Here is a 26,110-nt window from a genome sequence, read left to right on the forward strand (position 1 = left end):
TAGAAATTCTTATGGTTCAGGCTTCCCATCCCGTGATGAACCCAAAGATGTCAGAATAGATGTCTTCCACACAAATTTGGAGCTTCATCCCAGTGAAATTTACTCTCATTGCCTTCCAAGCTTTTCGAGGCTCTTTATAATTTTATATGAACCTGCTGAGATAATGAGATTTTCTCAATGGACACATCAATAGCTTAAACTCTACTCTTTCGCTCAAACTCTTTACAATCTTCCACTCCTTAAATGACAATCTTCAACATATTTGAATCAGTTATTTAAGATTCTATGCGAATTAGCTAGCATTGTGAAATTTGAAACAAGTCAGATAGTCGTGTTCAGTGTTCTTTTGGTACACCGTACACGTCACCATCCAAGAAAGTGCATGGTCACCAACCTGCAATATAGTTCAACCAAAACAGCCTCCAAGCCATCCATCTATTCTATATTTCTAGATCTTAATAGCTGATCAATTTATCCAGCTTTTCTTTCACGAAGCAGTACTTGATTGGATTTGAGATGAAACGAACCATCAAGATATGATAATTACACACACTATCAACATCCTAGACAATCAAGACTCCAATTTGGACCTTGAACAATTCTACCAAAAATTAAATTTTCTCTTTTTTGGTATGCATAACTCAAGAATTAAATTTTTGAAACAAACAAAAACAAAAACAAAAACAAAAACATAATAATAACAATTTATTAACGCCCCATTTGGTTTGGTTCAAAGAAGATTTGCAGCCTCAAAATCCGTAGGGACCTAAAAGGAAATTGTTGGAAAGGCATCTAGACATCAACTTTTGTTGCAAAGACTACCAAAAAACTATGAACTTGTCATTATCATCAAATGGGGTTCTATTGCCAGTGCAATATCCAAGACATTTAGAGCAAGAGTAATCGCAGTCCTAAAGAGCAGGTTAACCAAGGAAACATCTCACCATACAAGTCGACTGAAATTTAAAATATATCCCATCCCTATCAAAATATCTGAAAATTTCAGCACATACCAGACTACCAAATTCATGATCTCTACTGTCTCCTACCAGAACTCTTAAAGTTTCAACACAGCCCACTTACCAAACTTTTGAGAGAAATTTCGTTCTACTTATCTTAGATTTGGCAGCTTACAATCTTCTGCAATGAACCAAACAGGGCCTCAGAGGCAAGAAACTAATGTTATATCTATCTAAACTCAGTTTCGAAACCAATCATATTCATCCAGGAGCACAGAACTAAGATGTACTTCAATAATATCAGAGAGTGTACAAAATACTACAAAATACTCACCATCTTTATGAGCCAACATCTGATATGTGCAACTGCATAGTCTATCCAGAGACCTGTTCTATCAAAATCTAGTGAACTCTTCTTCCTTAACAATAATAAGGTGGCCGTTGTCAAGGGTAATAATCACAAAGGAATATACCAGATGATATGTTGATGTTGTACAGACAAAGCAATGTGACAGGCCAAGTATAGCATTACATATCCATAGCTTGGGATGATGATGATGCCTTCAACTTTTTGCCTTTTTTCTTTCCAGTTTTGCTGAACTTCTTTTTTGGTTTTTCAGCAGGAAAAACTGGCTGTGTTCTCTCCAGATGCTGATGAATGGCAGCCAAAGGATCCAACTGGAAAACAGGATTGCTAAGAACTGCTTTTAACTGCCTCCCTTCCTTCTCCCTAATCAAATAATTTAGATCCACTATAAGAATCCTAAAGTTCGTAACGTGATATAACTACTACAATAAAATACTTACACTAGCTTCTGCCTGGTCTTGCTATTCAGCTTCAAGTTGGTCAAATCATGCCTTTGTCCAGGATCCTTTAACTCAGGAAGGACTTCATTAAGTGAGGAGAGATCGTATGCTTTCAATTTCTGCTGCCGGTTTCTTAATTTTTTTTTCTGCATTAGCATAAGATACTTCATTAGAAGCTGGTCAATAATGGTGGTCCAGCATTTAAATCAGTGTGGGAGAGAATCATATGGGTACCCTCAAAATAATTTTGAGCAGTTCAGGAATTAAGAAATATATACTCCTATCATGATTAGCTTAGAAAATCAAATTTCCAGATCAAAACAAAGATATTGGTTCAGCGATGCGCCGATGTAAAAACTGAAAATTATATTTCATACATTCTCTACTTAATCGCATTCTCACCTTGCCAATCTCTGTCTTTGCACGCAAGGAGGCAACAGTATCTCTAACCTCTACAAGAAATATAAATGGTTGACAGAGTTAGGAACAAAAGATGATAATGGGAACCATGGCACAAAATATCATAATCCATGAGTAAGAGATAACATGCAAAAGACAGTGAAACACATCAACTATAAACATTTCTTGCACTCATTACAAAAAGGAACATTAATATAGATTGTGATTGCCACAGAAAGAATTGATTTATTATTCAATATCAAAAAAGGAAATTAAAAATAGAGAAAGAAAACGAAGAAGTATATTACAAAGAGAGTTAGCGAAAATATGAACAAAAACATGAGATTCTAGCAATAGAAATTGGAGCGATTCCAATCTTTGGGTTATAGTTATTAAAGACACAAATGCTGATGAGTCGATGACAATATAACAACAATTGGGGTTTGGTCTTGTCAAAGGTATAAGCATCTTAATATAGCTTTATGCAAAACAAGTAGAGTTTCAGCTAATCTAGTTATGGCGATGATGATAATGAGAACTTAGGACATACGAGAACAACTATGCCATAGAGAGATGGTAGGTGGATATGCTGAGATGAATTTAAAAAACTAAACAGATTTTAGGAATTCGAGCATACCCGGGAAAAAATAAACCAGCATCAATCAAAATGGTTTATAAATCTAGAACAAATACCATGAAAAAGGAACTATAGTGGCGGCGGTGCAATCTTGCCAGTGCAAAGGCCTAATAAAATAAAATAAATGAGGCATAGGAAAATATTAATGATGACTGTGCTGCCAAATATTGCATTCATGTGGCCAAGTCCAACATACTTACTAGTATAAAACTGAACTTTCTTGTCAAACTTGCGCATGCTTTTTGATGATTCCTCCGTCTCTTTTGATGAACTTGACCTGAAACATTTCAGAAATTAACAACTCATAAGAAGATGTAGCATGAAGGAGACGCTAAATGTATATCACTGTAACTGCACGTAAATATGTTCTGATTTGCCCAGTTAGCAAAGAAAAGTAATAAGGATTAGTAGAAAAAACATACTTCAACGCAGTATGTCCCATTTTGTTTCCTAACAGTGCCTCCAAAAACGGCAGCAGACACTACACAGAAACAGCAAACACTGGTTAGCATAATATAACTGGAGATTACTAGCAGGCAATGCACCTAGTGACTTGCATAAAAACACACTTTTTTTTCATCGATAAAAGGTTATGTATTGATATAACTATAAAAATTACATCAAGACCAAGATTATCCAGACAAATCCCAATGTACACCCATGTACCCCAACCCAAAACCCAAGTACACGCATGAAGACACTTTTGTCATGGATTTTTTCCTTCTTAGAACCCAAAAAACATTTTTCGTGTCTGAAGACGGAAAAGAGAAGGAAAAAATTTGTCTTTGATAGCAGGGCAGAAAATATCGGTAGAAAAATCAATTTTTCGCTGATATTTATCGTTTTTTCAGCCTACCGACTTCGAAACATTTGAAATATCGGCTCCAAAAATTAAATTAATGTTAAACAGATATATATCGGTTCTACCGATATAAAGATATATATTGGCAATATATTCCGATATATTTGATATATATCATTTGACTTTTGACCGATTTTGTTGACTGTTGACCGATATATCCCGATATATATCGTTATATATCAGCGATATTTCCAATATATCCCGATTTTTCAATTTTTTTGAATATTATCACCAAAATGGGCAAAAACGATATATCGATCTGATTTTTCGATTTTTCCGATATGTATCGGTTTTGGGAGGGTCCGAAATATCTTCAAATCCCGAAACTTTCGGCCTTGTTTGATATTATATAATTCACTAACTCAGTTAACAGTCAAAACTAATGTGTATGGAACACACATGTACATACGAAGTAAAACAGCAGATAAATCTGTTCCGGAAAGGAAACATAGCTTATGCAAAAAGATCGATAGAATATCAACAGCATAATGGTGGAGACACCAACAATATTTGAGGAGTGGATAAAGATCAAATCAACTAACTGTAAGTCAAAAGTAATTCTTCTTTGGGACTGACTCAAGTTAAACCCACCAATTAGAAACTATGCTGGGGTACAACCAACATAACATGCACTGGTCAGTACTACACTTCTAAACAACAAAATTTACATTGAACCAACCTCTTTAAGAAGGCATGGACGAAGCTACCCTTCCACAATAAAAGATAAGCATTATTCAATCAAATCTTCCTCAATTATTCTTTCCAATTGTTCTAAAGTATCGAAAATTTGCCCCTTCAGTGGATGTGATTCGTCTTCCACTCCAAATGTATGGAGTAGACAATTCACTTCAACCGCACTACATCCAGGTTGCTTTTTTATTTGCTTCTCCCTCAATACCTTCCTCACTCTTGCTGCATCAGTCCACCTACCTGCATCCTCGTACATCTTAGCTAAAATAATATACCTCCCAGCATTTTGGGGGTCAAGAACAAACAACCTTTCAGCAGCCTCTTCAGCAAGCTCTATGTTCTTATGAATTCTGCAAGCACCAAGCAATGCTCCATAGACATCTTTCCCTCCCTTCACAGGCATGCTCTCAATGAGCTCGAGAGCTTCGTTGAGTTGGCCCGCCCGACCCAAAAGATCCACCATGCAAGCATAGTGTTCTTCCCACTGCTCAACTCCATAATCTCCCATACTTCTGAAAAGTTCCCAACCCTTATCAACTAAACCTGCATGACTACAAGCTGATAAGACAGAGATAAAGCTTATACCATCAGGGTGTATACCAGAGTCCACCATTTCTGAGAACATAACAAGTGCATCATTCACATTCCCATTCATCCCATAACACTTTACCATGGCATTCCATACGAAAATATTTCTCTCTGGCAATCTGAAGAATAGGTTCCTCGCAGTGTCCAAATGACCACAATTTCCATACATTGCAATAAGGCCACTAGCCAAAGGAGCACTAACCTTCATCCCAGATTTTATAACATAACAATGAATCCACATTCCTTCTTTGACGGCTGCCTCTTGTACACAAGCAGGAAGAACACCAATAAATGTAGTATTATCAGGAACACAATGAGTACTTTTCTGGAGCAGCTGATGAAAAAGTTTTATCGCTTCGTGAGGAAAGTCGTTCTGGGCATATCCAGCAATCATGGAATTCCAACTCACAATGTCTTTTACAACCGTTTCATCAAACACCTTCCTAGAAGTCTCAATTTCACGGCACTTGGCATAAAACGCCACAAGAGAATTTCCAACAAATAAATCAAACTCCAAACCAACTTTCACCAGATGTCCATGAATAAGCCGACCCTTTATTCTGGCTCCCGATACTGCACAAGCTTTGATCACAAAAGGGTACGTGTATTTATTTGCACAAAAGCCACTCAATCTCATCTGATCAAACATAGAGACTGCTTCACTAAAAGGACCCGTATTCGCATAACCACGAATGATTACATTCCAAAGCAAAACATCTCTTTCCATAACACAATCGAACACTCTCCTAACATCACCCATACTCGAATCACTATGCTCAACATACCGACTTATAAGCTTGGCAGCGAGAAACTGGCTTTGTTCATAACCACTAGTAATAATCTGTGCATGTATTTCCTTAAGCTCTTTTTTGTCTCTTAAATTGTGTAATATGCGGGTGTAGTCATACGAGTTTCTGTAGGACCCCACCCTTATCCTTGACATCTTCGTGTCTCGAATTACTGGCATGAACAAATATTATAGTTATTGTAGCATCTAGAGTTATCTACATGTGATAGGACATAAAAAAAAAAGTATATTATCATCGAACCACAATCACTACGAGTAAATGTAACAAATATTAATATGTTATTTTCAAAAACATTAGTAGAAATAATGTAATAGATATAATTGAACTCACCTTTGGAATGAGTATGAAAGATTGATGAGACACGAGAGAAAGCAAGTGAAAGAGCGAGAGGGAAACATACTGCCGCTTTTAGGGTAGACTTATTGGATCAGGCCCAATTAAGTGTGTTTAAATGGATCAGGCCCAATTGAACACCAGAACCTCGTACAGTAGTCCCTACTCCCTAGTGCCTACTATGAGTCCCTAATAAAATGACACTACGAGAAAGCGCGGTCTCATCTTTGGAAGGATCATCCTGAGATAGTGAAACAAGTTATGGCCAGAAAGTAGGAGATGAGAGAGCATTCCTAACACTACTTTAGTAAATACTCTTTGTGGTTGTATCGTGAGTATTCTCATGTATGTCAGGCTTGATGTCTGTAGATCGATTTTGTAAGTCTTTGTGTACCTCCTTTTAATGATCTAATTCTTAGGGAGGCTTGTAAAGTTCAACTTTTAATAAAACAGGTGGGGGTCTGCTTTAAACCCATAACCATTTCAAAAAAAAAAAAAAAAACGTGTTATTGCTGATCCCTTTTGTTTAAATATGTTCATGAAACCGAGTCATGTGCACTTAAGCTTTGATAGTATATTGATGCTCCTTCGTGAATACACAAATACAGTCGTCAAATAAATGTTTCATCTGCCACACGCTGCACACACATAGTTTGTGTATTTAAAGTATTTAATACACTGGATATTTTATATGATACGCTTTGCTTAATATACAAAAAAGTAGTTCCATTCAATCACAATATCAAATCTGAAAATTGGGATAGAGCATCTTGACAAGTGACAACCATGTTCAGGAATAAGAATTAGTGAACTATTGGTTATTCGAAGCTAATTTAATTCATTGAAATATGCCTTCGGTACCTATACTATATAGTATACCTACCCACCTGTAAAAAAACTATTACTATAAGTATCCACTTGTTTTACAATATTTAGAAAATGACAAAGAAAATCTCACAACAGTAAACAATATCCTTATGCCTTAGGACTGTTTTTAAAATAAATAAACAATCGATTTGATCTACTTAGGTTATCGAAATGTATGGGATTAACTTTAAAGAAATATTGGTGATACCAACAGAACATGAAATCTCTTGCTATGAATACAAATATCTCTTGCTGTTTTTCTTAGATTAGCCGAAACTCTGTTCGTTTTGCATAAAACTATATTAAGATGGTTATACCTTTGACAAGACCAAACCCTCATAATTTTAGAGAAACTTACCTCTCTCTCTCTCTCTTTTTGTTAAACTAGTATATTTCATAATAACTGCCATCGTAACTTGCATATCATATTGTGTGTCATAGGATACTGACAACTAGGATGGTATTAACGACTCATTTAAAAACAAGATCACTTCCAATGTGCTCTATTATGATACACTAGTCATTTTATGGCCGGACTTACTACATAGATAACTAATTACTCAAAAACCTAAAGTCTATTTGAATAAATAATATATGTATATTGATATCTAATTATTCATTGATTATAATATATATATATATACTTTGCTTGATGGCTTTATGTTTTTCTAAATTTTTTTTTGAAGTATTATTGTCCTAAATAACAATTCTTATCATCCTCACCTAGGTTATTATTGTCCTAAATAACAATTCACTATCAAAATATAATGCAACAATCAAGAAATAGAACACTCAAAACATATTATATGTTTAAGCGATAACCGAATCATATTCATTGCGCACAATGGTCTCTCTATCTACATACCATATGCTTGAAGGAATGAAATATGCCAATTTCAGTACTAACACACTACCCAGAAACACTTAAATATATAATAATGGCTTGGGAAAAAACAAAGTAAATCTAAAATAAAACAATAGATAAGAAGACATATATACAGAAAGTCGAAGCTTAAAGTATATAAGTGATAAAATATTATAAGTTAAGTATCCATGATAACAATCTCCTGAAAAATTGTTCCAAATTTGGGTGTAATGTTACTTACGCTCTTCAATAGGCCTATAACGTCTACAATTGTTTTCACATAAATGTTAGGAGAAACATAATCAACAAATAGCCGAGTTAACAAAGGAAAGTGGTTATTGAATTAAAATATTACTTATTAGGTGAGTTTTGTTTTCAACTTGACTTGAAATAGTGTCGAACTGAGAGAAGGCGAATTTGTGCCTTGCAATGTCAATACCTTCTTTATTCATTGGCGTGACTAATGTGCTAGTTTTGAAAAAGATCTTGTGATCATTCTCAATTGGCCTATAATTTTTTGCAAACCACACGTCGAATTTCTCTAATGTGTAGATATTGCCTTCCTTTAACACATTTCCTTTAAGTATATCTCCAAAATCCTTAAAGTTCAATAATACATGAGTCTTTGTTAACCATTAATTCAATTGTTTGCCATTAATTTATATAAAATGGGTGTTGACCATTAATATAATTTTTTTAATTATTGGTAATATTTGATAATAAAAATTTATGAATTAGTATGTATCAAAAATCTTCCAAAATATATTGAAACTCGGTAGCAACTCTAATAATTGATGAGGCTAAAAGGCTCTATTTTTGTATTAATGGGCCTTAGAGTGTATTATTATTAAGAAGTCCAATTTTTTATGGGTTTCTTGATAAAGGTTGGCTTAATTTTTAAGCCCATTAGTATACTTAACACGTGGTGTCACATTCACCATTTGTATCTCTAATTTCCACACGTGTATTCTCACTCTGATTTTTTTAAAAAAGCAAATGGTTAACCTCTCTAGTCTCTTGAGTATCTATTTTCAGTTTACTTTAGCAAAAAAGTAACTTCAGGCGCTCTCTCAAAGGTACTTCTCTTTTTCGCAAAATCCCTTGAACTCGCTATCGTTATTTATAACTTTGTAATTTGTTATATTCATTCTTATTGGAATTGAGTCAGAGTGCTTCTGGTTCCTTCCCTTAAACGTTTAATTATCAAATTTGTTGAATTGCAACACTTTGAGAAACAATTAAAACATTTTTATGGAACCTACATTTAAATCATATCATATTCTTAGTGTTTTTGATATATTGATTGTTTTTAGGTATTAAAGATATCTTTACATTTGAAGAATGGTTTGTTTGATGGTCTTGTTGTCAAATTTTAGTAAAGTTTTTTTCGTGACTTGTGAGATACATTGCCCTTAGTCCGTTATAAAGACCTACAAAGAAACACGATAAACCCTCACTGAAGTTGCCAAAATACACAATAGAAAGATTTAGATAAGTTGCATTCATTTCTTGTGTCTATGTGCATGGGTATCGTGGTGAACAAATATTAGAAATTCAAACAGAAGCAGCACTTGGCACTTGGAGAAGGTCTGAATCTGAGTATCCTGACAATTTCCACTGAAAAGCTTTCAAAATATCTCTGAAACAAAGACAGGAAAAGTAGAGAAAGCTTTAAATCCCACCACTATTGCATATTAGCCTTTTAGTTTAGTTTTATTCTTTTTCTGATCATCAGCATTTGTCATACAAACAACATTTGACATACAAACTCATGGGTGTATGATGCATACAATACTTCCTTATCTCTGCATTTCTTGACTTCTCTCTCTCTTATCTATAGAGATCTAACAGACCCAAAAGGAGAAAATTTATGAAGAACAAAAAGAAGATTGGGAGAGAAGAAATGGGTACATCATACTTCTCTCTATCTATCGTTCTAGTGTTAGTGATTACAGTTTCAGAGCTGTTCATAAAGGGAGATTCAAGAATTCATTGGGGAGATATAGAAGTCTTAAAACAGCTGAAAAAGAGATTTGATCCTTCTTCAGTGACTCCTAGATCTTGTGTGAGCTCATGGGACTTCAAACTGGATCCATGTGACCACATCTATAGTGAACAATTCACTTGTGGATTCAGATGTGACATTGTTATGTCTGAGAAAAGCCGAGTCACATAAATCATTCTAGACCAAGCTGGCTACACTGGTTCACTCTCTTCAGTATTTTGGAACTTACTGTAGATGTTGGTTATTTTGGGACTACGACCTGATGATTTATTGGATAGGAAGTGGCTGCACTCTTCTTACGATAAGAGTTGCCTACGTATCAAGTTTCTCGGGGTAAACTTGAATCAAGCCTTACGTAGTTCATCTCTCTCTATTTAATTTGTAGATATGTGTCTGAACCGTTATGGATTACAGATCCACCTTGTATGCTATCTTGATGATCGATTTGTCATTACTCTGATGTTACAAAGTAAATGACTCCTTGATTGTTGCGTTAACTGAGCTTCAGAATTGTGCTAGTTGATATCTTTCCATGCATGGTTGTAACTGTTGCTTGTAATGACCTGAGTGTTGGGTCGTTGGTACGATCTGATGTTGTGGGACGAGCTGGAGTAAGACATCCAGCCTTGTGGACACGTGCTCTGTAGTGTAGAACGGGCGGTACTTACACAGCCCCCTTTACTTTTTATTTGTTCTTGGGACAGCTGTTGCGTGGAACAAGAACGGTTTAAAAGGTAAAGTTTTAAAAGCACGTGTCTGACAGCTGTTTTGTTTTGAATTTAGGTTTTGGGGAATGTGCGAGAACTGTTGGGCTGGATTCGTGGGCCCGAATTTACGGCGATTTGTAGGCAAGTAATGTTTTAAGTTTTGGGAACACGAAACATTTTGATTGTCTTGAGGTGTTTGGCAGTTGAGGGGTTTTTGACTTGTAGAAGATTTTTGTTTGTTCACTTTTCAACCAAAGGAGAAAAAAATAAAATAAAATAAAAATAGTCTAGAGTGAAAAAGAAATAAAGAAGAAAAACTTCTCGTCCTTCTTGAAACAAGTTCGTCTTTCCACTTTAAAAATTTGAGTTTTCTTTCTTTCTTTGATTGTGTCATGTTTATGACTAGTGATAGTGTAAGTGGTGAGGTTGAAGTTGGTAAATGGAAAAAGAGAACTGTAAGTGAAGAAAGTGAGGAGAGGGTTTGTAGTGGTGATGAGGCTTCGTCGTCTTCTTCGTTGGAGAGACGGTGGACGAGAGGAAACCTAAGTCGGTGAATTGTTATGCTGCTTTGAGGAGGGAGTTTGGTTGGGTGAAATCTGATCAGTCTGCGTACGATCTAGCTGGGGAGAAAAATTTGTATACTAATGACTACGTTCCTTGAGGTAGAAGAGTAGTTGTTTGTTATAGGCAGATGAAGGCTAGGATGAGGCTATCCTTTTCCCGTCTTACTGTGGAGGTTTTGAACTTTTTTGGGAAAGCCCCTTGTCAGCTCATGGGGAACAGTTGGAGGATTCTCCATGTGTTAGACCTGTTGAATGACAGGGGCTACAACATCTGTTTAAACGATGTAACGGAGCACTTTGTTGTGAGGAAGTCGGGTGCTGTGAACTTTAGTTTTCATGTTTATAAGGGGAAATCTTCAGTTATTATGGGGGTGAGCAAGAAGGACTGGGGGCGTAAGCCGATGTTGGCTGTAGGTAGATATTGCCCTCCTGGTTTGGAGATTGATAAACGTGTTGTACAACCTCGTGGTAGGTCGTAATGTGTGTTGTAATTTATAATTTGGACGTTCTGATTTATTTGGTTTGTTTTTGCAGAGATTACAATCCGCGATCGTACGATGAATGGTGTTATTGAAAGGTTTGCTTGTTTGAGTTTGGAAGATAAGCAGGCTTTGCTTGGTGAGGTTGCGCATTACTTTAAGAGGCACGGAGGGAAGAAAATCAACCATAAGAGGCTGGAGCAAAAAGCTAGGGCTTGCAAGGTAGTGGTTGAACTTTCTGATTTTAGCTCGGAATCTGCCATGGAGAGGGAGAGTCACAAGAAAGCACCTGTTTTTGAAGTGAAACGGAGTGGAGATGCTGGTGACAGCCGTTCTGGTGGAGCAAGGAAGTCTGGTGGGGTTGTTGAACACCGTTCTAGAGCGGTGAGGGCGGCTGGAGGGGTGACGCCTTCCAGACATCCTGAGTTAGGTGACGCAAATCGTTTGCTAACTCAACATTCTGAGTTAGGTGATGTAAATCGTTTGGCACCCCAACGTTCTGAGCTGGGGGCACTCTGCGTCCAATCGCTTCTCCTCTGGTGATGCAGATCGTTCTGCATCCAACTACTTCTCTTCTAGAGATGCGGGTGCTGGAAGTGTTGGTGGTACTGTAGATGGCAGTGCTGGTGGAGAGGGTGATGCTCCCATTTCGTTCCGGAAGCCTAATCTGAAAAGGCGTTTCGAAGTGGTTAAGTTGGAGGGGACTAAGAAGGCCTGTGCTGAGGTTGAAGACTGACCTGGCTCTATTGAAGGTCGTTCGTCTTCGGGTCGGGCTCCTCTGAAGAGGATGAACCTGATTGATTTGGCTCATGATGCTAGGTTGGCTGAGTCTCGTGGAAAGAGAAAAGTTGGTGAGGCTAAGCCTGCTGCTGAGCAGGGCAAGGGGTCAAAAAGTACGGACCCAAGTAAGAAAAGTGACAATGATGTCCTTGATAGATTGGTTACATATGAGGACCCCTACAGTCTGCTGCTGAAGTTTGTTGTGAATGGTGACTGTAACTTCAAGTCTCCTTTGGTTGGTGGGGCATTGTTGAAAAGTATTGCGCTTGTCGGGGATAGGCGCAAGCTGGATGGTAAGGGTTTGGATGTGAACTTTGTGGAAATGGAACGGTCATTGTGTTTTGTGAGTATTCTTCCATTCTGAGCTTGCTCCTCTTTGGTCTTGTTGATTTTGATCCCTTCTAATGTCTACATTTGTTGTCTTGTTTGTTAGGTTCTGGCGATGTATCGAAAGCTGAAGGATATGGCGTCTATCTCTGACCATTACAAGAAGGAACGGATGTCAGCAAGCTGACTTGTAGCAGACTGGTGGCTGAACAGTAGGTGGAGAGACCGGAGGTTGCAGGGCTGAGGGATCAGGTGCAACTAGGACTGTAAAAAAAAACCGTTGACCCATCATCCAGTAGGGTACCCGGTCTTCATCCGCCACCCAAACCCACACCGACCCGAAAATAGAACCCCCCCCCCCACCCCGCCACCGTTTTTACGCGGTCGGGCAATGGGTGTAGGTTCTATGCTCAAATCCGACCCGTCAAGCCGCCCGACCCGCACCGTGTCAAAAGTCGTTGACCCAACCCCGTTGACCCGCATAATTTTAAGACTCTAACTCTAATATTTTGGCATTTTGTTTATATTTTCTTTTAACTTTTGTAAGAATTTGAGAGATATGAACACAAACTTATGAGTTCAACATCAATTTCAAATATTCAAGTTTGAACATTGGGCAAATATCAAAAGTTTAAATTCAACTTTCGAATTTTGGAGAAGATGAATCATTCATCCTTGTATTAATTTCAAATTTTTTTAGTTTATATTTTATTGTTTTGTACTATAGATCCTCGCTCCCATCTTCATTTTATCATGTTATGAAAAATAATCAATTTACAAATTGTAAATCAGGAGAAAAAAGTTTCAAATTTACAAATATGGTTTTGGGTTCAAGTTCAAGTTTTTTTATTTTTGTTTATTTTTTATTGATTGATTCTATTTTTTTTTCTATGTTGTGAATTGGAAATATATTACTTGTAGAATTAGAAAGTTTTTTTTTTAGTGAAATTGGATTAAAATGATAATTTCCACCCGACCGGATGACCCGCCTAAAACCCGCCCCGTAAGCTGACCCAACAGGCCGAGTGATGGTACTAAGACATGACACTTCAACCCGCCCCGTAAACTGACCCAACAGGCCGAGTGATGGTACTAAGACATGACACTTCAACCCGCCCCGCCCCGCCCCGCCCCGCCCGCCCCGTCGAGGACCACTGGATTTGAATCTCCTAGACCCGCCCCGACCCGACCTATCACTATTTGACTTGCGGTTGACCCGGTCTGCCCCGTATTACACCCCTAGGTGCAACAGCTTGGTGGTAAAGTAGCTATGTTGCAACCCGCTCTGGATTTCGTAAAGTTGGAGGTTCAGCAATGGGTTGATGAGTGTAAGAGGGTCACGCTCGGATTCTTTGAGCAAGAGGCGCATACAACTACTTGGTGGATACGGTGGGGAGTGGCGATGTGTACGTGCTGTTGGATGATTATCTTGTGGCATTGGATAAGTATGATCGCCTTAAAATGTCCATTGAAAGTGGGGCTGCAACAGTGTCTGCTGCGGATGCTGGTGTAGATGCTAATAGACCATCTGATCTACCATCTGACCAAGTCATTATGCCACCTGTTGCTCCAGCTGTTCCTTCTGTTGTTTCTGAAGTTGTTGTTGATTAGGCTACCAGTTCTGGTGTTGTAGAGGGCGTTGATCTGGACCCTTTGAATGTGGATACTCTCTTTGTGTGAATTGATTCTGAACGTCTTGTGCTTGTCTTTCGGTTGGGAGGTCTTTGAATGTCTTGTTCTTGTTTTGTTCTTAGGTTGGGGGGTCTTTGAGTAATACTTAGCCAGCTTTTGTTCTTGATACAGATACAATATTAGTTTTTTTATGGGGATACTCAGGTCGTTTTCCTGGGATAACCTGGGGGCCTTGGTATCTAACCGATTTTGTATTGAAGTAGAAATATTTAAATCACTTACTTGTTGAAGTTGGTTTGAAGTATGCATATGATTGCTTTTGTTGCTACTGATTTGTTGTTTGACGACCTGTGCTGCATAGTGCTAGTCCTAATGCACTGCTTGATTTTTCTAGGTCGTCTTTAAGGTACAGGTCGTAGAGCGTTTGAGTACGACCTGATGTCTTTGCGTAGTTGGCACCTAGGCTTCGTCTTGTGTCAGGTATCCGCCCTGATTCGTTCCTTTTGGGGGAACTCCTAATTGATATAATTAGCCTTTGAGTGGCCATTATATTTGAGTCTATCTTAAACCCTTTGTGAGATCATAAGTTGACTTGGGGTCTTTTAGATTAAATTTGTCTGATAATTGGCCTTTGAGTAGCAATTATAGTTGAACCATACCTAACCCTGGTATTGGTGTTAGGTTGGTTTAGGGTCCTTTTGGGGGACCTTGATTTGAATTGATTGGAATTAACCACTGCATGGCTGTTGTTGTTGAGTCGTTCTGAACTCTGTCTTTGGTATCCGACCTGACATTGTGATGTCCTAGGTCGGGTTGCGTAGTGTGAAATGCAAGGTGCTTATGTAATGCTAAAATGATAGCTGCACTCAAAATGTTGATGAGATTTCATTCATATTGACTGATGTACTTGGAGGAAAGAAAGAGAAAAAAAAAACTTATTGATAAAAGCGCTTGAAGAGAGTTGTATTCCAAGGTCGGGGAAGCCTATCACCGAGCTGGGTTTTGATCAAATATGCGCCATTTCCAACGACTTTGCCTACAATGTAGGGGCCCTCCCATATTGGGTCGAGCTTGGCTGGTGCTAGAGTCTTTTTGAGGACTAGGTCGCTAGCTTGGAAAGATTTTGGGACGACCTTCTTGTTGCAAGAAAACGTTGGATTGTTTAGTGATACCGAGCTAGGGATATTGCGGCAGTTTCTCTGCGTTCTTCTAGGAGATCAACTTATTTTGCCAAGATGTTGTCATTGACTCCTGATTCAATAATGTCAAAACGTGTAGTTGTGATTGTGAGTTCTGATGGTATCACTGTTTCCGCTCCGAAGCAAAGTGTGAAAGGAGATTCATTTGTACTGGATCTAGCTGTTGTTCTATATGCCCATAGAATGTTTTCTAGTTGCTTTGCCCATTGGTTTTTCTTGCTCTCCATCTTCTTTTGGAGGTTTTCTTTGATGGCCTTGTTGGTGGCCTTTGCTTGGCCATTGTTTTGTGCATATCTAGGTATAGAAAATGCTTGAGTGATGCGCCATTTTTGTAGAAAATCATTGACTTAAGTGCTAGCAAATTATATTCTGTTGTCCATGACTAGGGTGTGAGGTAGACCAAATCTAGTGATGATATTAGTCCAAATGAAGTTGATTACGTTGACTTCCTTGACTTGAACTAGTGGGATTGCTTCAACCCACTTGGTGAAGTAATTTGTGGCTGCTAGGACGTATTTGATCCCTGATTTCTTTTGCGGGATGAATGGTCCCATGATGTCTAGCCCCCACATGTGCAATGGCCATTGGCTGGCTATGTTGATCAATTCCCTTGCTGGACTTAAGTGATTGTGGCCAAAAGTTTGACATTGGAGGCATTTAAGAACGTACCTTTTTGCCTCGATATGCATGCCTGACCAATAATATCCTTGGGCGATTGCTTTGTTTGCCAGTGATCTTGCTCCTGCGTGGTTTCCACATTCACCTTTGTGGATTTCGTCAAAAATAAGTTGTCCCTCCCTTGGTGTTATGCACCTTGATTGATAACATGGTGTTATGCATCCTCCAGTAGATTTGCGGAACAATCTTCCTTTGATAACTGTGTATCTTGGGGCTCGGAGTTGTATTGCATGGGCATGCTTTGTTTCTGATGGGACCTCACCATGTAAGATGAACTTAAGGAATGGGCCCATCCAAGATTGATTGATTTCTTCTTCAGATGAGGGCTGGAAATCTGTGAGGTTGTTGATATTTTCTTTCTGGTAAGCAAGTCGTTCCAGAATGTCGATGTAGACTATGGTCGGACATGCCTCTTGTGTTTTAGAGGCTAGGAAGGCCAAGCTGTCTGTATGTCTGTTGTCTTCTCAAGGAATATGGTCTAAGGAGAATATCTTGAACGAGCTGATTATATCATAAACGACTTGAGCATTCTTTGCCATGTTTGCTCCGTTCGTGACATATTCTTTGGTGATCTGCTTGACAATTAGCTGGGAATCACTGTAAGCTTTAAGTTTTAAGACTTGTAGTTATTGTGCCATTCGGAGGCCTGTGATCAATGTTTCATATTCTACTTCATTGTTGGACGTTGCGAAATCAATTTTGATTGATTTCTGTAGCTGGGCTCCCTCTAGTGAAGTTAATACAACCCCCAGTCCACTACCACTGCTATTGCATGCTCCATCTACGTGGAGGTGCCATGTGTCTGGTGGCTTGTTGATGGAGTGAAGTGATTGGCTCGGGTTCCCAATTGATGTCTTCGACGGGAAAATCTGCCAAGAAATCAGCAACGACCTGGCCTTTGTGAGACGTTCTGGGAACAAACTCGACGTGATGTTCTCCGAGTTCTTCAGCCCATTTGGCCATACGGGCTGTCTTGTTGTTAGAACTCAATACCTGTTTGATGGGTACATCTGTGATGACCTTAATGCTGTGAGATTGGAAGTAAGGTCGAAACTTTCGAGCTGAGTAGAGTAAAGAAAGCATTGCTTTCTCCATCGGAGAGTAGTGCTTTTCTGCTTCTGCCAACGTTTTGTTGGTGAAGTAGACCGGCTTTTCAATTCCATCGTGCTCGCGAAAGAGAACTGAGCTGATTGCGAAGTCGGTAGTTGCAAGGTACAGCCCTAGTGTTTCTCCTTCTTCTGGTTTGGATAGGACGGGTGGAGTTGATAAATAGGCTTTTAGGTCGGTGAAGGCTTTATGGCACTCGTTTGTCCAAGTAAAAGTTGCTCCCTTTTTTAGTATGTGCAGGAATAGTCTGCATTTGTCAGATGCTCTTGAGATGAACCTGTTGAGGGCTGAAACCATGCCAGATAATTTGTAGATTTGTTGCTTTGTGGTTGGTTCTGGCATTTCAAGGAGAGCTCATATCTGTTCTGGGTTTGCTTCAATGCGTCTTTGTGAGACGAGGTAACCTAAGAATTTCTCTGAGGCTACTCCAAATACGAATTTGGCTGGGTTAAGCTTCATCTTGTTTTGACGGAGTCGTTCAAAGGCTTCTTGTAGGTGGGAGATGTGATCACCTGCCTTTTCGCTTTTGACCACCATGTCGTCTATGTAGACCTCCATAGTGTCTCATAGCAAGTCTTTGAACATTTTTGTGACAAGTCTTTGGTAGGTTGCTCCTACGTTCTTCAAGTCGAAAGGTAGGACGTTATAGCAAAACATACCTTGCTCGGTTATGAAAGATGTATTTTCCTAATCTTCTTCTGCAATTGGTATTTGGTTGTACCCACTGTATGTGTCTATGAATGACAAAAGCTCATGGCCGCACGTTTGATCTACCAATATGTCGATTCTTGGTAGGGGGAAGCTGTCCTTTGGGCAGTACTTGTTGACGTTGGTGAAATATATGCAGAGTCGTACCTGACTGTTCTTTTTTCGAACGGCTACTATGTTAGCAAGCCAGGTCGGGTACTCGACTTCTCTGATGAATCCCATGTTTTTGAGCTTTTCTATCTCTTCGTTGATGGCTTTTTGAAACTTGAGTGCTAGCTTCCTAGGTCGTTGTTTGATAGGCTTGATAGTTGGATCTACATTTAACTTGTGGCAAGCGACCTGAGGGTTGATTCCTGGCATATCGATATACGACCAAGCAAAAACATCTTTATTGAGAGATAGAAATTTGACAAGCTGCTTTTTGAGCTTGGGGTCTAAGTCAGCCCCTACATATACAAATTTTGGGTCATTAGTTGTGCCCAAATTGACTTTTTCTCTTGGTTCTATTTGAGCTTGTTTTCCTTTGAGCTTTTCTGATGCCGCTACTGGAGGGCTGGATGTTTGGGGATCCTGCCTCTTTGGGACGTCCTTGGCTTCGATGACCTGAAGCTTGGGTGAGGTCGTAGTGCTGACCTGATTGCATCGATGAGCCTCTAGTTTGTTGCTTTTGAGCTCCATGATGCCTCTGAGACCAGGGTATCGTAGGACTTGGTGTAGGTTTGATGGAATTGCTTGGATTTTATGAATCCAACGACGTCCTAGAATGGCTGTGTAGGACGACCTGACATCAATCACACTGAAGCGTGTTGAAGTTTTGACCATGTCCTCTTTTTCGCCAATGGAGACTGGTAGGATTACATCTCCGATGGTATCTGTACGATCTCTGTTGAACCCATAGAGCGGTACATTGAACTCTATCATCACCGAGTCCGGTAGGTGCATGCCCTTGTATGTTTGATAGAATAGTATGTCGCATGAGCTCCCTGGATCGATGAGGACTCTCTTAACTGTCCAACCTTTGATTTTGATATGCACTACCAAAGCATCATTGTGAGGTAGGCATACCTTGTCTAAATCCTCTTCTGTGAATGAAATTGTCGTTGTCTTTTTAGGGTCAGTGGGGTTGATCATCTCGGCTTTGTGTGAGAGGTGGTAGATTTCTTGGATTGCTCCCACTCTTCTGTGCTTCTCCCAACCTGAGGTTTCGTCGTTTGAGGTGTCTGTAATCATGTTGATTACTTTGTCCTCATCTTGGTCGGAGGAGTAATGTCTCCTGTTGTGCCTTGACCGTCCTAGAGACTTAAATCGTCAAGTTGATCTGCTCCTGCCTCTGTTTCCGTTGTTGGTAGGTCGTTCATTGCTACGGCTCCTGCTTCTGTGGCGTTTGGCATCTAGCTTGTGCCTTAGATTGCTTTCTGGCAAGAACTCTTTTAATTTGTCTTCCTCCACTAGGTCTTGGAGGTAGTGCTTGAGGCTCCAGCAATCATTGGTGTCGTGGTGGTGGAGTTTGTGGAAATGGCAATATGGACGCTCTGGTATGGCTATCACCTTGTTGATGTTTGGTTTGAAGTATGGCGCTGTATATATCTTCTTCAGGATTTGACTTGGCATCCTGGAGAAATTGGAGAATTCTCTCTTTGTGTATGAGGGTTTGTTGGCGTTGGATCTCTTGTTGTTGTTATTGTTGTTGTTTGAATATTGCTTGCTTTCCTTGGGGTCTGGCTCGTTGCTAACTGCGATGACCTCTTTGCCTTTGCGTTTGGCCATCCACTCTTTGTACTTGATGTATTTGTCGACTCTATGATACATGTCGGCTAAGGTGTCTGACTTGTTGCGCATGAGGGACCCTGCTAGGTCAGAGTCGTCCAAGAGGGTGTTTGTGAACGCCGAAATTGCGAAACCGTCATTGAATCCTGATTCCAGCAAAAGGAGGTCTTTCTTAAAACGTCCTAGGAAGGCTCGGATCGTTTCGCCATGAGCTTGCTTGAGCTGGAACAAGGAGTCCAGGTCGGCGTGCTTTTTTTTTGTTGTGGACGAATTCTGTTACGAACGTCTCGGCAAGGCTGTCGAAGTTGTTAATCGAATCTGGAGGGAGTGTGTAAAACCAGTCTATTGCTCCGTCCCTTTAAACTGGCTGGAAAAAATTTGCACTTTAGGTAGTCGTAGTCAGGATGGTGTATAGTGCTAGGATTTGGCTGAAGCTGGCTACGTGCTCGCCTGGGCAGGAGGTACCGTCGTACAACGGGAACTTTGGTTGAATGAACTCTGAAAGAGGTTGTTTGTCTCTGATATCTTGGATGAATGGTGATGCTTTGTATGTCTCCAAAGATCTTCTCGAGCGATCCGGATCGTACCGCTCTTTCGCTTGACTTCTCTAGTTTTTGCGCGAAGTCTTCTAAACGCTGATTGGTGGTGTTGGCTGGCTGCAACAGTGGTGTGCTCCCTTGCTTCTGTGGTGCCATTGTTGGTGTTGGAGTTGGCATTCTCTCGCATTGTCTGGTTTTTTTGTTGCAAAGTGATGAAGGCTTCTTGGAGTGTCTTCATCTGGTCTGCCAATGTTTGTAGGTTGGGCTCCATTATGGTTTTGCTGACTAGCTTCGTGGGCTTGAGAAAAGAGTGGTTGTTCTTTTCTTAAGGAAACGAACCGGCAGACGGCGCCAATGTAGATGTTGGTTATTTTGGGACTACGACCTGATGATTTATTGGATAGGAAGTGGCTACACTCTTCTTGGGATAAGAGTTGCCTACGTATCAAGTTTCTCGGGGTAAACTTGAATCAAGCCTTACGTAGTTCATCTCTCTCTATTTGTAGATGTGTGTCTGAACTGTTATGGATTGCAGATCCACCTCTCTCTATCTTGATGATTTGCCATTACTCTGATGTTACAAAGTAAATGATTCCTTGATTGTTGCGTTGACTGAACTTCAGGATTGCGCTAGTTGATATCTTTCCATGCATGGCTGTAACTGTTGCTGGTAACGACCTGGGTGTTAGGCCGTTGGTACGATCTGATGTTGTGGGACAAGCTGGAGTAAGACGTCCTGCCTTGTGGACACGTGCTCTGTAGTGTAGAACGGAGGGTACTTACACTTACCTTACCTTGAAACTGTTGATGAGCAAATGAGTAGAGATAGCGTTTAGCAAGGTGAACCATCATGACTATATTCAAGCCACCTAGAACCTTTATACTTCGATCTACAATTCATTCTAGACTTCAATCAACAAAATGATCAGGTGTGAATATCGTGAATCTACCATGCTGTATTTGGACTTTAGTGCTAATAAAGCCAATACGTATAGTATATTGTTTGTTATGTTGTTGAAACAATAAAACCAGTAAGTTCTTTGGGTAGTTCGGGATAAGAGGTCTCCTCCTTTCTTTCTCGTCCAACCCATTGTCATTACTCCCGGCCTTCTACTTTCTTTTCCTTTAGCGTTCGCAGCAGTCACAATCACTTCTCTTCACCAATTCGCCGGCATAATTACCTACCATTTTTCTTCTTCTTCACCTTCTTACTATACCATTGTGGTCAATGCAAGTTATACCCTGAAATCATCACTTGTCATCGACTTGGTTTGAAAGCAAATAACATATTACTGAAAAAATAGAGAAGCAATTATACCCTGAAATCAAAATTGAACTTTCCTAACAACCACTCAATGCAAGGTAAATAAATTATTTTTTGTCGAGTCCAACGCCCCAAACTCGAACAATTATATACCTAAAGTACGTGACTTTTCTTAAAAATTTCGACAGAGTCTCCTCTGTATTTTTGACATTTCATAAATATAAAACCTGTCATAACTTGAAAATTTAAAACAATATACTTCTCATTGATTAACCCAACTACTTAACCGTCTCGACGAATGCCAGAGCAGTTAAATAACTAGTTAAAAAAATGAGATCACTGCAACATTAGGACTTAGTACAACAAAAAACTTGAATGTCTCGATTGATAATAACCTCAATACTGCATAAGCAGTAATTACGCATCGCCATCCTTGTTCGAACCGCCATATTGAATTGGTACTTGCTCAGGAGAAATATATCTATCTATAAACACCCAAATAGATGGGTATCAATCAAAAGATTCATATAGATGGCCGGGTTCTGAACCAGCTCCTTAAGTTCAGTCATAACCATCATTGGGTAATTGACTCAAGATTTTAAAATTCTTGAGTGAATCATGGAGCATCTTGATATTAGGCATGCTCTTGCATCTCAAGCAACTCTTTTCCATTCAAATTTAAAAATAGCCAATTAGAATTAGTAAGATGTACAACTAACCAAGTTACACTATGACCAATCAAATAAATCTACTCATAAAAAAAGCCGAGCTATTTAAATTAATCATGCACCTTAGAGTTCAAAGTAAAGGAGATTGAAGTCTTACAGAGTATCTATGTCAATATGGCAAAAATTGCATAGCTTCCATGATACCAAGCTACAACTAAGCAAACACTTGAATGGTAATGGCAAACATAGATTACCTTGTCAGGAAAAGGAGCAGTATTGCCTTCTTCTTCTTGCTCAGCGACTTTATTAGCACTCAAACCACCACTATCTTCCGCCGCCATGACTTTCTCGTAACTCTCAACCTTTTCCCTTGAATTAGTATCACTCCCAACACCACCTTTTCCAATCCGACCACGCAATTCACTCTCCTCCTCCTCAGAAATCATAATAATAGTAGCAACCTCTCACACCACTAATCTTCTTACTACAACTCTTCTTCTTATTATTCTTAATCTCAATTCCAACTACCACTTTCCCTTTCCCTTTCCCTTTCACTGCAGCTGTCTCTTTAGCAATTGCAGCTCTAGTTCTAACACAATTACTAACTAAAACTTGTGGCTTCTTATTCTTCTTTGCAACAGTCTAGGCCCCGGCCCCTCCTCGACCTTTGGGCTACTTACGTTGCTGAGAAAGTGAGAAGTACCTCTGTGGCTCTGTGAATGAGACTGGATCGGCTGAACCCTTTCTTTCACAGATATATATACAATTGAACCATCTTTGAAAAAGTGAAACACCTCCAGAACAATCAAAAAAGCATACTGGAAAATTTCAAAGATCAGGCTAATTGTGTTCTTACAGACTATCTATAAAAAACGATATTTTTTCAGTTTTCGTTACATGTGAGGAAGGGTTCACTTACAAAAGTTAAAAAGTACCCGCATAACGAATTGACTGGTCGACATTCTCAAATATTCAAGCAGCAGCAATTGGTCTCAAATTCATACCTAATCCTTGTCCAATGCAAACACAGTAAAAAGAACACGGACCAACTAACGCACTTCTCCTAGCCTCTTAGGTTGTAAAATAAAAGTACGCCAATAATGAAGATGTAGACTCTTTTCCAAAAGCTATCACCCATTTACACTTACTGCTCCTAAATCCTAACAATATGGAGTTAGGGACAATTGTTCCCACCGATGTGGACATAGGACATTAGAGTATATATCTAATTTTCGGATTGCACTAACTAAATCATTTAGTTGGAAATGTTTCTATCGTGCAAGCAAATCTTACCTTATGTGTTGAACTAAAGTACTGATGCTCACTTCATACCACTTTTAATTCGTTAGATAACTATCACATACACTCTATATCACTTACATTAAGTTTTTTTCTTCGGGATCATAGGATTCATAGCGCTTATAATTAGTTAGATAGCTATTAAAAAAAAAATTGAACAGTACTACGTTACTGCTTGTTTTATTGCAAAACCGTTGCATAGTCTTGAAAAACTTTGCAAACCTAGCCATAATTATCTAGAATTCCTCTACGAAAAAACATTGTCTAAGATTCTAACGGATCACTGAAAAGAACCTTTCATTATATTCGGTCTATTATACCAATAAAGGTTTTTTTCTTAGATAATCAACGGAAATAAAGAGTAAAAGACCAAAAATGTATCAGTTCAGGCATGATTTTAAACTAACCATTCTCTTTCTCAACAAAATTTGAAGCCCCCATCACCACCAATTATTCTACCCACTACAAAAAACAATAACTTGATTAGAAATTGAAGTGATGAAATGATGAAATAGATCTTATAGTGGGAGAGAGAAGTATACCTGGTTGGTTTTGAGGGCTTGATGTGTGAGAGAGAAAAGAGTCCATCGACTGTAGTAATAAATGGAAGAGGAAAGAGGATTCAACTCTTTCCATTTTTTTTGGTTGAACAGAGCAATTTACCCATTTAAATCATAAATACATAAATCTTTCCAACTCGTGAAGTTTCTCTGCTCTCTCCAAAGCAATCTCTGCATCATTGACACGTTTAGTAGCCTCAACTTCAAATGCGATTGCCTGTTCTGCTAGGTGCATTATATTTGCCACATCATCCTCTACTTTCAAAGCATTCATTTGTGCTCTCTCTGTGACCTCACTAAGTCTGTCTACTTCCTTCTGCATCTCCTCTTTTTTACTTTGTAACCGACTCAACTCCGACTGACATTTTTCCAAATTATTTCTACAGTTGACTATCTCATCCTGAGCAACCAAAAGAACCTCTTCTTCCACTGAAACCGACACCCCATTTTTTTCCCCACTCTCTGTATCACCCTCTACTGAATCATCAACAGAGATACCCGTTTCTTTCGCAGATTCTAAAGACTTTACCGCGAATTGAAGTCTAGCTTCTGCCATAGAAAACGCCATGGTTGCTTTCTGCACAGCTTCTTTCGTAACCTCATTAATAACATCTTTAATATTACCCAAAACAAAAAACGACGACATTCGGATTTTTTTTTGAGAGAGAGAGAGAGATTTGGTTTATAGAACACGAATTTTGAACTTCTTTTGCCATTTCTTTGACCGTATCCTGTAAAAACTTTGCATATTCTATCATTGCAGTAAGTTAGGTTAGGGTTCCTGAGTTACTAAGTAAGTTAGGGTTACTGAGTTACTACTTTGGAGAGCTCTCACTTTTCAGGTTTCTTTTTGTTTAAGAATGGAGATAAGAGAGAGAGAGAGAGATTTTTTTTTAGACTTTCTGATTTTTGGTTTTTTTTTTTACGAACAATTGAAAATGGCGTGAATTTGTTTTTTTTTTTTTGTGGAGGGGTGATATATCTCTATTAGAGAAAAAAAGGGCTGACGTGTTTCACTGGGAGCATTGTCAACCACTCAGTGCTCCCCCATCCCCTTCCCAATTGTTGTAATATTGTCATCGACTCATCGGCATTTGTGTCTTTTAAGTTTATAACCCAAAGAATGGAATCACTCCAATTTCTATTGCTAGAATCTCATGTTTTTGTTCTTATTTTCGCTAACTCTCTTTGTAATATACTTCTTCGTTTTCTTTCTCTATTTTTAACTTCCTTTTTTTTATATTGAATAATAAATCAATTCTTTCTGTGGCAATCACAATTGATATTAATGTTCCTTTTTGCAACTTGCTCTTCAACTTTCGTATTTCTTGAATCTCTTAACAAATTCTTTTCTTTAAATAAAACAACCAACTTTTGGAACAACTCTTTACTCATCTTCAAAATATCGTAACATTCACTATCATCATTGATTATACCATCCAAATACAATTTTCTGTCAATGTCACGATTCACATATGGCTTCGTTGGTATGCTATATGTTAGTGTGAAAACAGTAGTTACCGCACTTGTAATCGCTGCATAGCTCCAACGACAGCAGCTACCTTACGCGTCCTTTCCAAATCTTTCTCACTACTCATCTAAGTAAAAGGAAAGATCATAGCCAATGTTCATATAATACAAACAAAGTAAAAAGGATATTAAAAAACACAAGGCTAGAAGCATAGAAGAAGAAGCTTCAACATAACTTTCAATTTTACAATAAAAAGGAAAGTTTGCATACTAGTTTTCTGGTCTTATAAACAAAAGAAGAAGACACAAAACTCAAAACCAACATGAAACAATAACAAAGTTGTACAAAGTGAACAACAAGTCCTCACTATATAAACATCAATAAACACAAATTAACTACCATCAACAATCTCAAAACATCCAAACCACATTAACAACAAAACAGAAAAAATGAAAGCATATTCTCAACAAATCGATACTTTAACTGATGGTTTGAATCAAATAACAAAAAAGTACCTTATTTGATCGATGGAGATGTGTTT

General features: G+C 38.7%; 1 protein-coding gene across 9 annotated transcripts; it reads right to left on the bottom strand.

The window, feature by feature from the left end:
- Positions 1 to 819: 819 nt before the first annotated feature.
- Positions 820 to 26,110, bottom strand: LOC147511587 (pentatricopeptide repeat-containing protein CRR2, chloroplastic-like). 9 transcript variants are annotated; one of them, XR_015219449.1, is made up of 8 exons: positions 6,082 to 6,301; positions 3,225 to 3,283; positions 3,003 to 3,079; positions 2,169 to 2,218; positions 1,767 to 1,912; positions 1,433 to 1,689; positions 1,294 to 1,346; positions 820 to 1,137 (listed from the first exon to the last, which is right to left on the bottom strand). XR_015219449.1 is itself a non-coding variant. In XM_086603248.1 (6 exons), exons 2-6 carry the CDS (start codon positions 3,242 to 3,244, stop codon positions 1,488 to 1,490), a joined length of 495 nt encoding a protein of 164 aa, XP_086459374.1. In that variant the 5' UTR covers positions 3,245 to 3,283; positions 26,085 to 26,105; the 3' UTR covers positions 1,230 to 1,487. The 9 variants fall into 9 exon arrangements, 5 of the variants coding, with proteins under 5 accessions (XP_086459374.1, XP_086459371.1, XP_086459373.1 ...); XR_015219448.1 differs by having other exon boundaries at positions 820 to 1,140; XR_015219447.1 differs by having other exon boundaries at positions 1,294 to 1,689.

This window comes from Coptis chinensis, chromosome 3 (assembly GCF_015680905.1).
Source record: "Coptis chinensis isolate HL-2020 chromosome 3, ASM1568090v1, whole genome shotgun sequence".
NCBI classification, from domain to species: Eukaryota; Viridiplantae; Streptophyta; class Magnoliopsida; order Ranunculales; family Ranunculaceae; genus Coptis; species Coptis chinensis.

What these genes read in the sequence shown, in the direction of transcription:
- LOC147511587 (XM_086603244.1), bottom strand. Translation starts at nt 5,885, where the DNA reads ATGTCAAGGATAAGGGTGGGGTCCTACAGAAACTCGTATGACTACACC.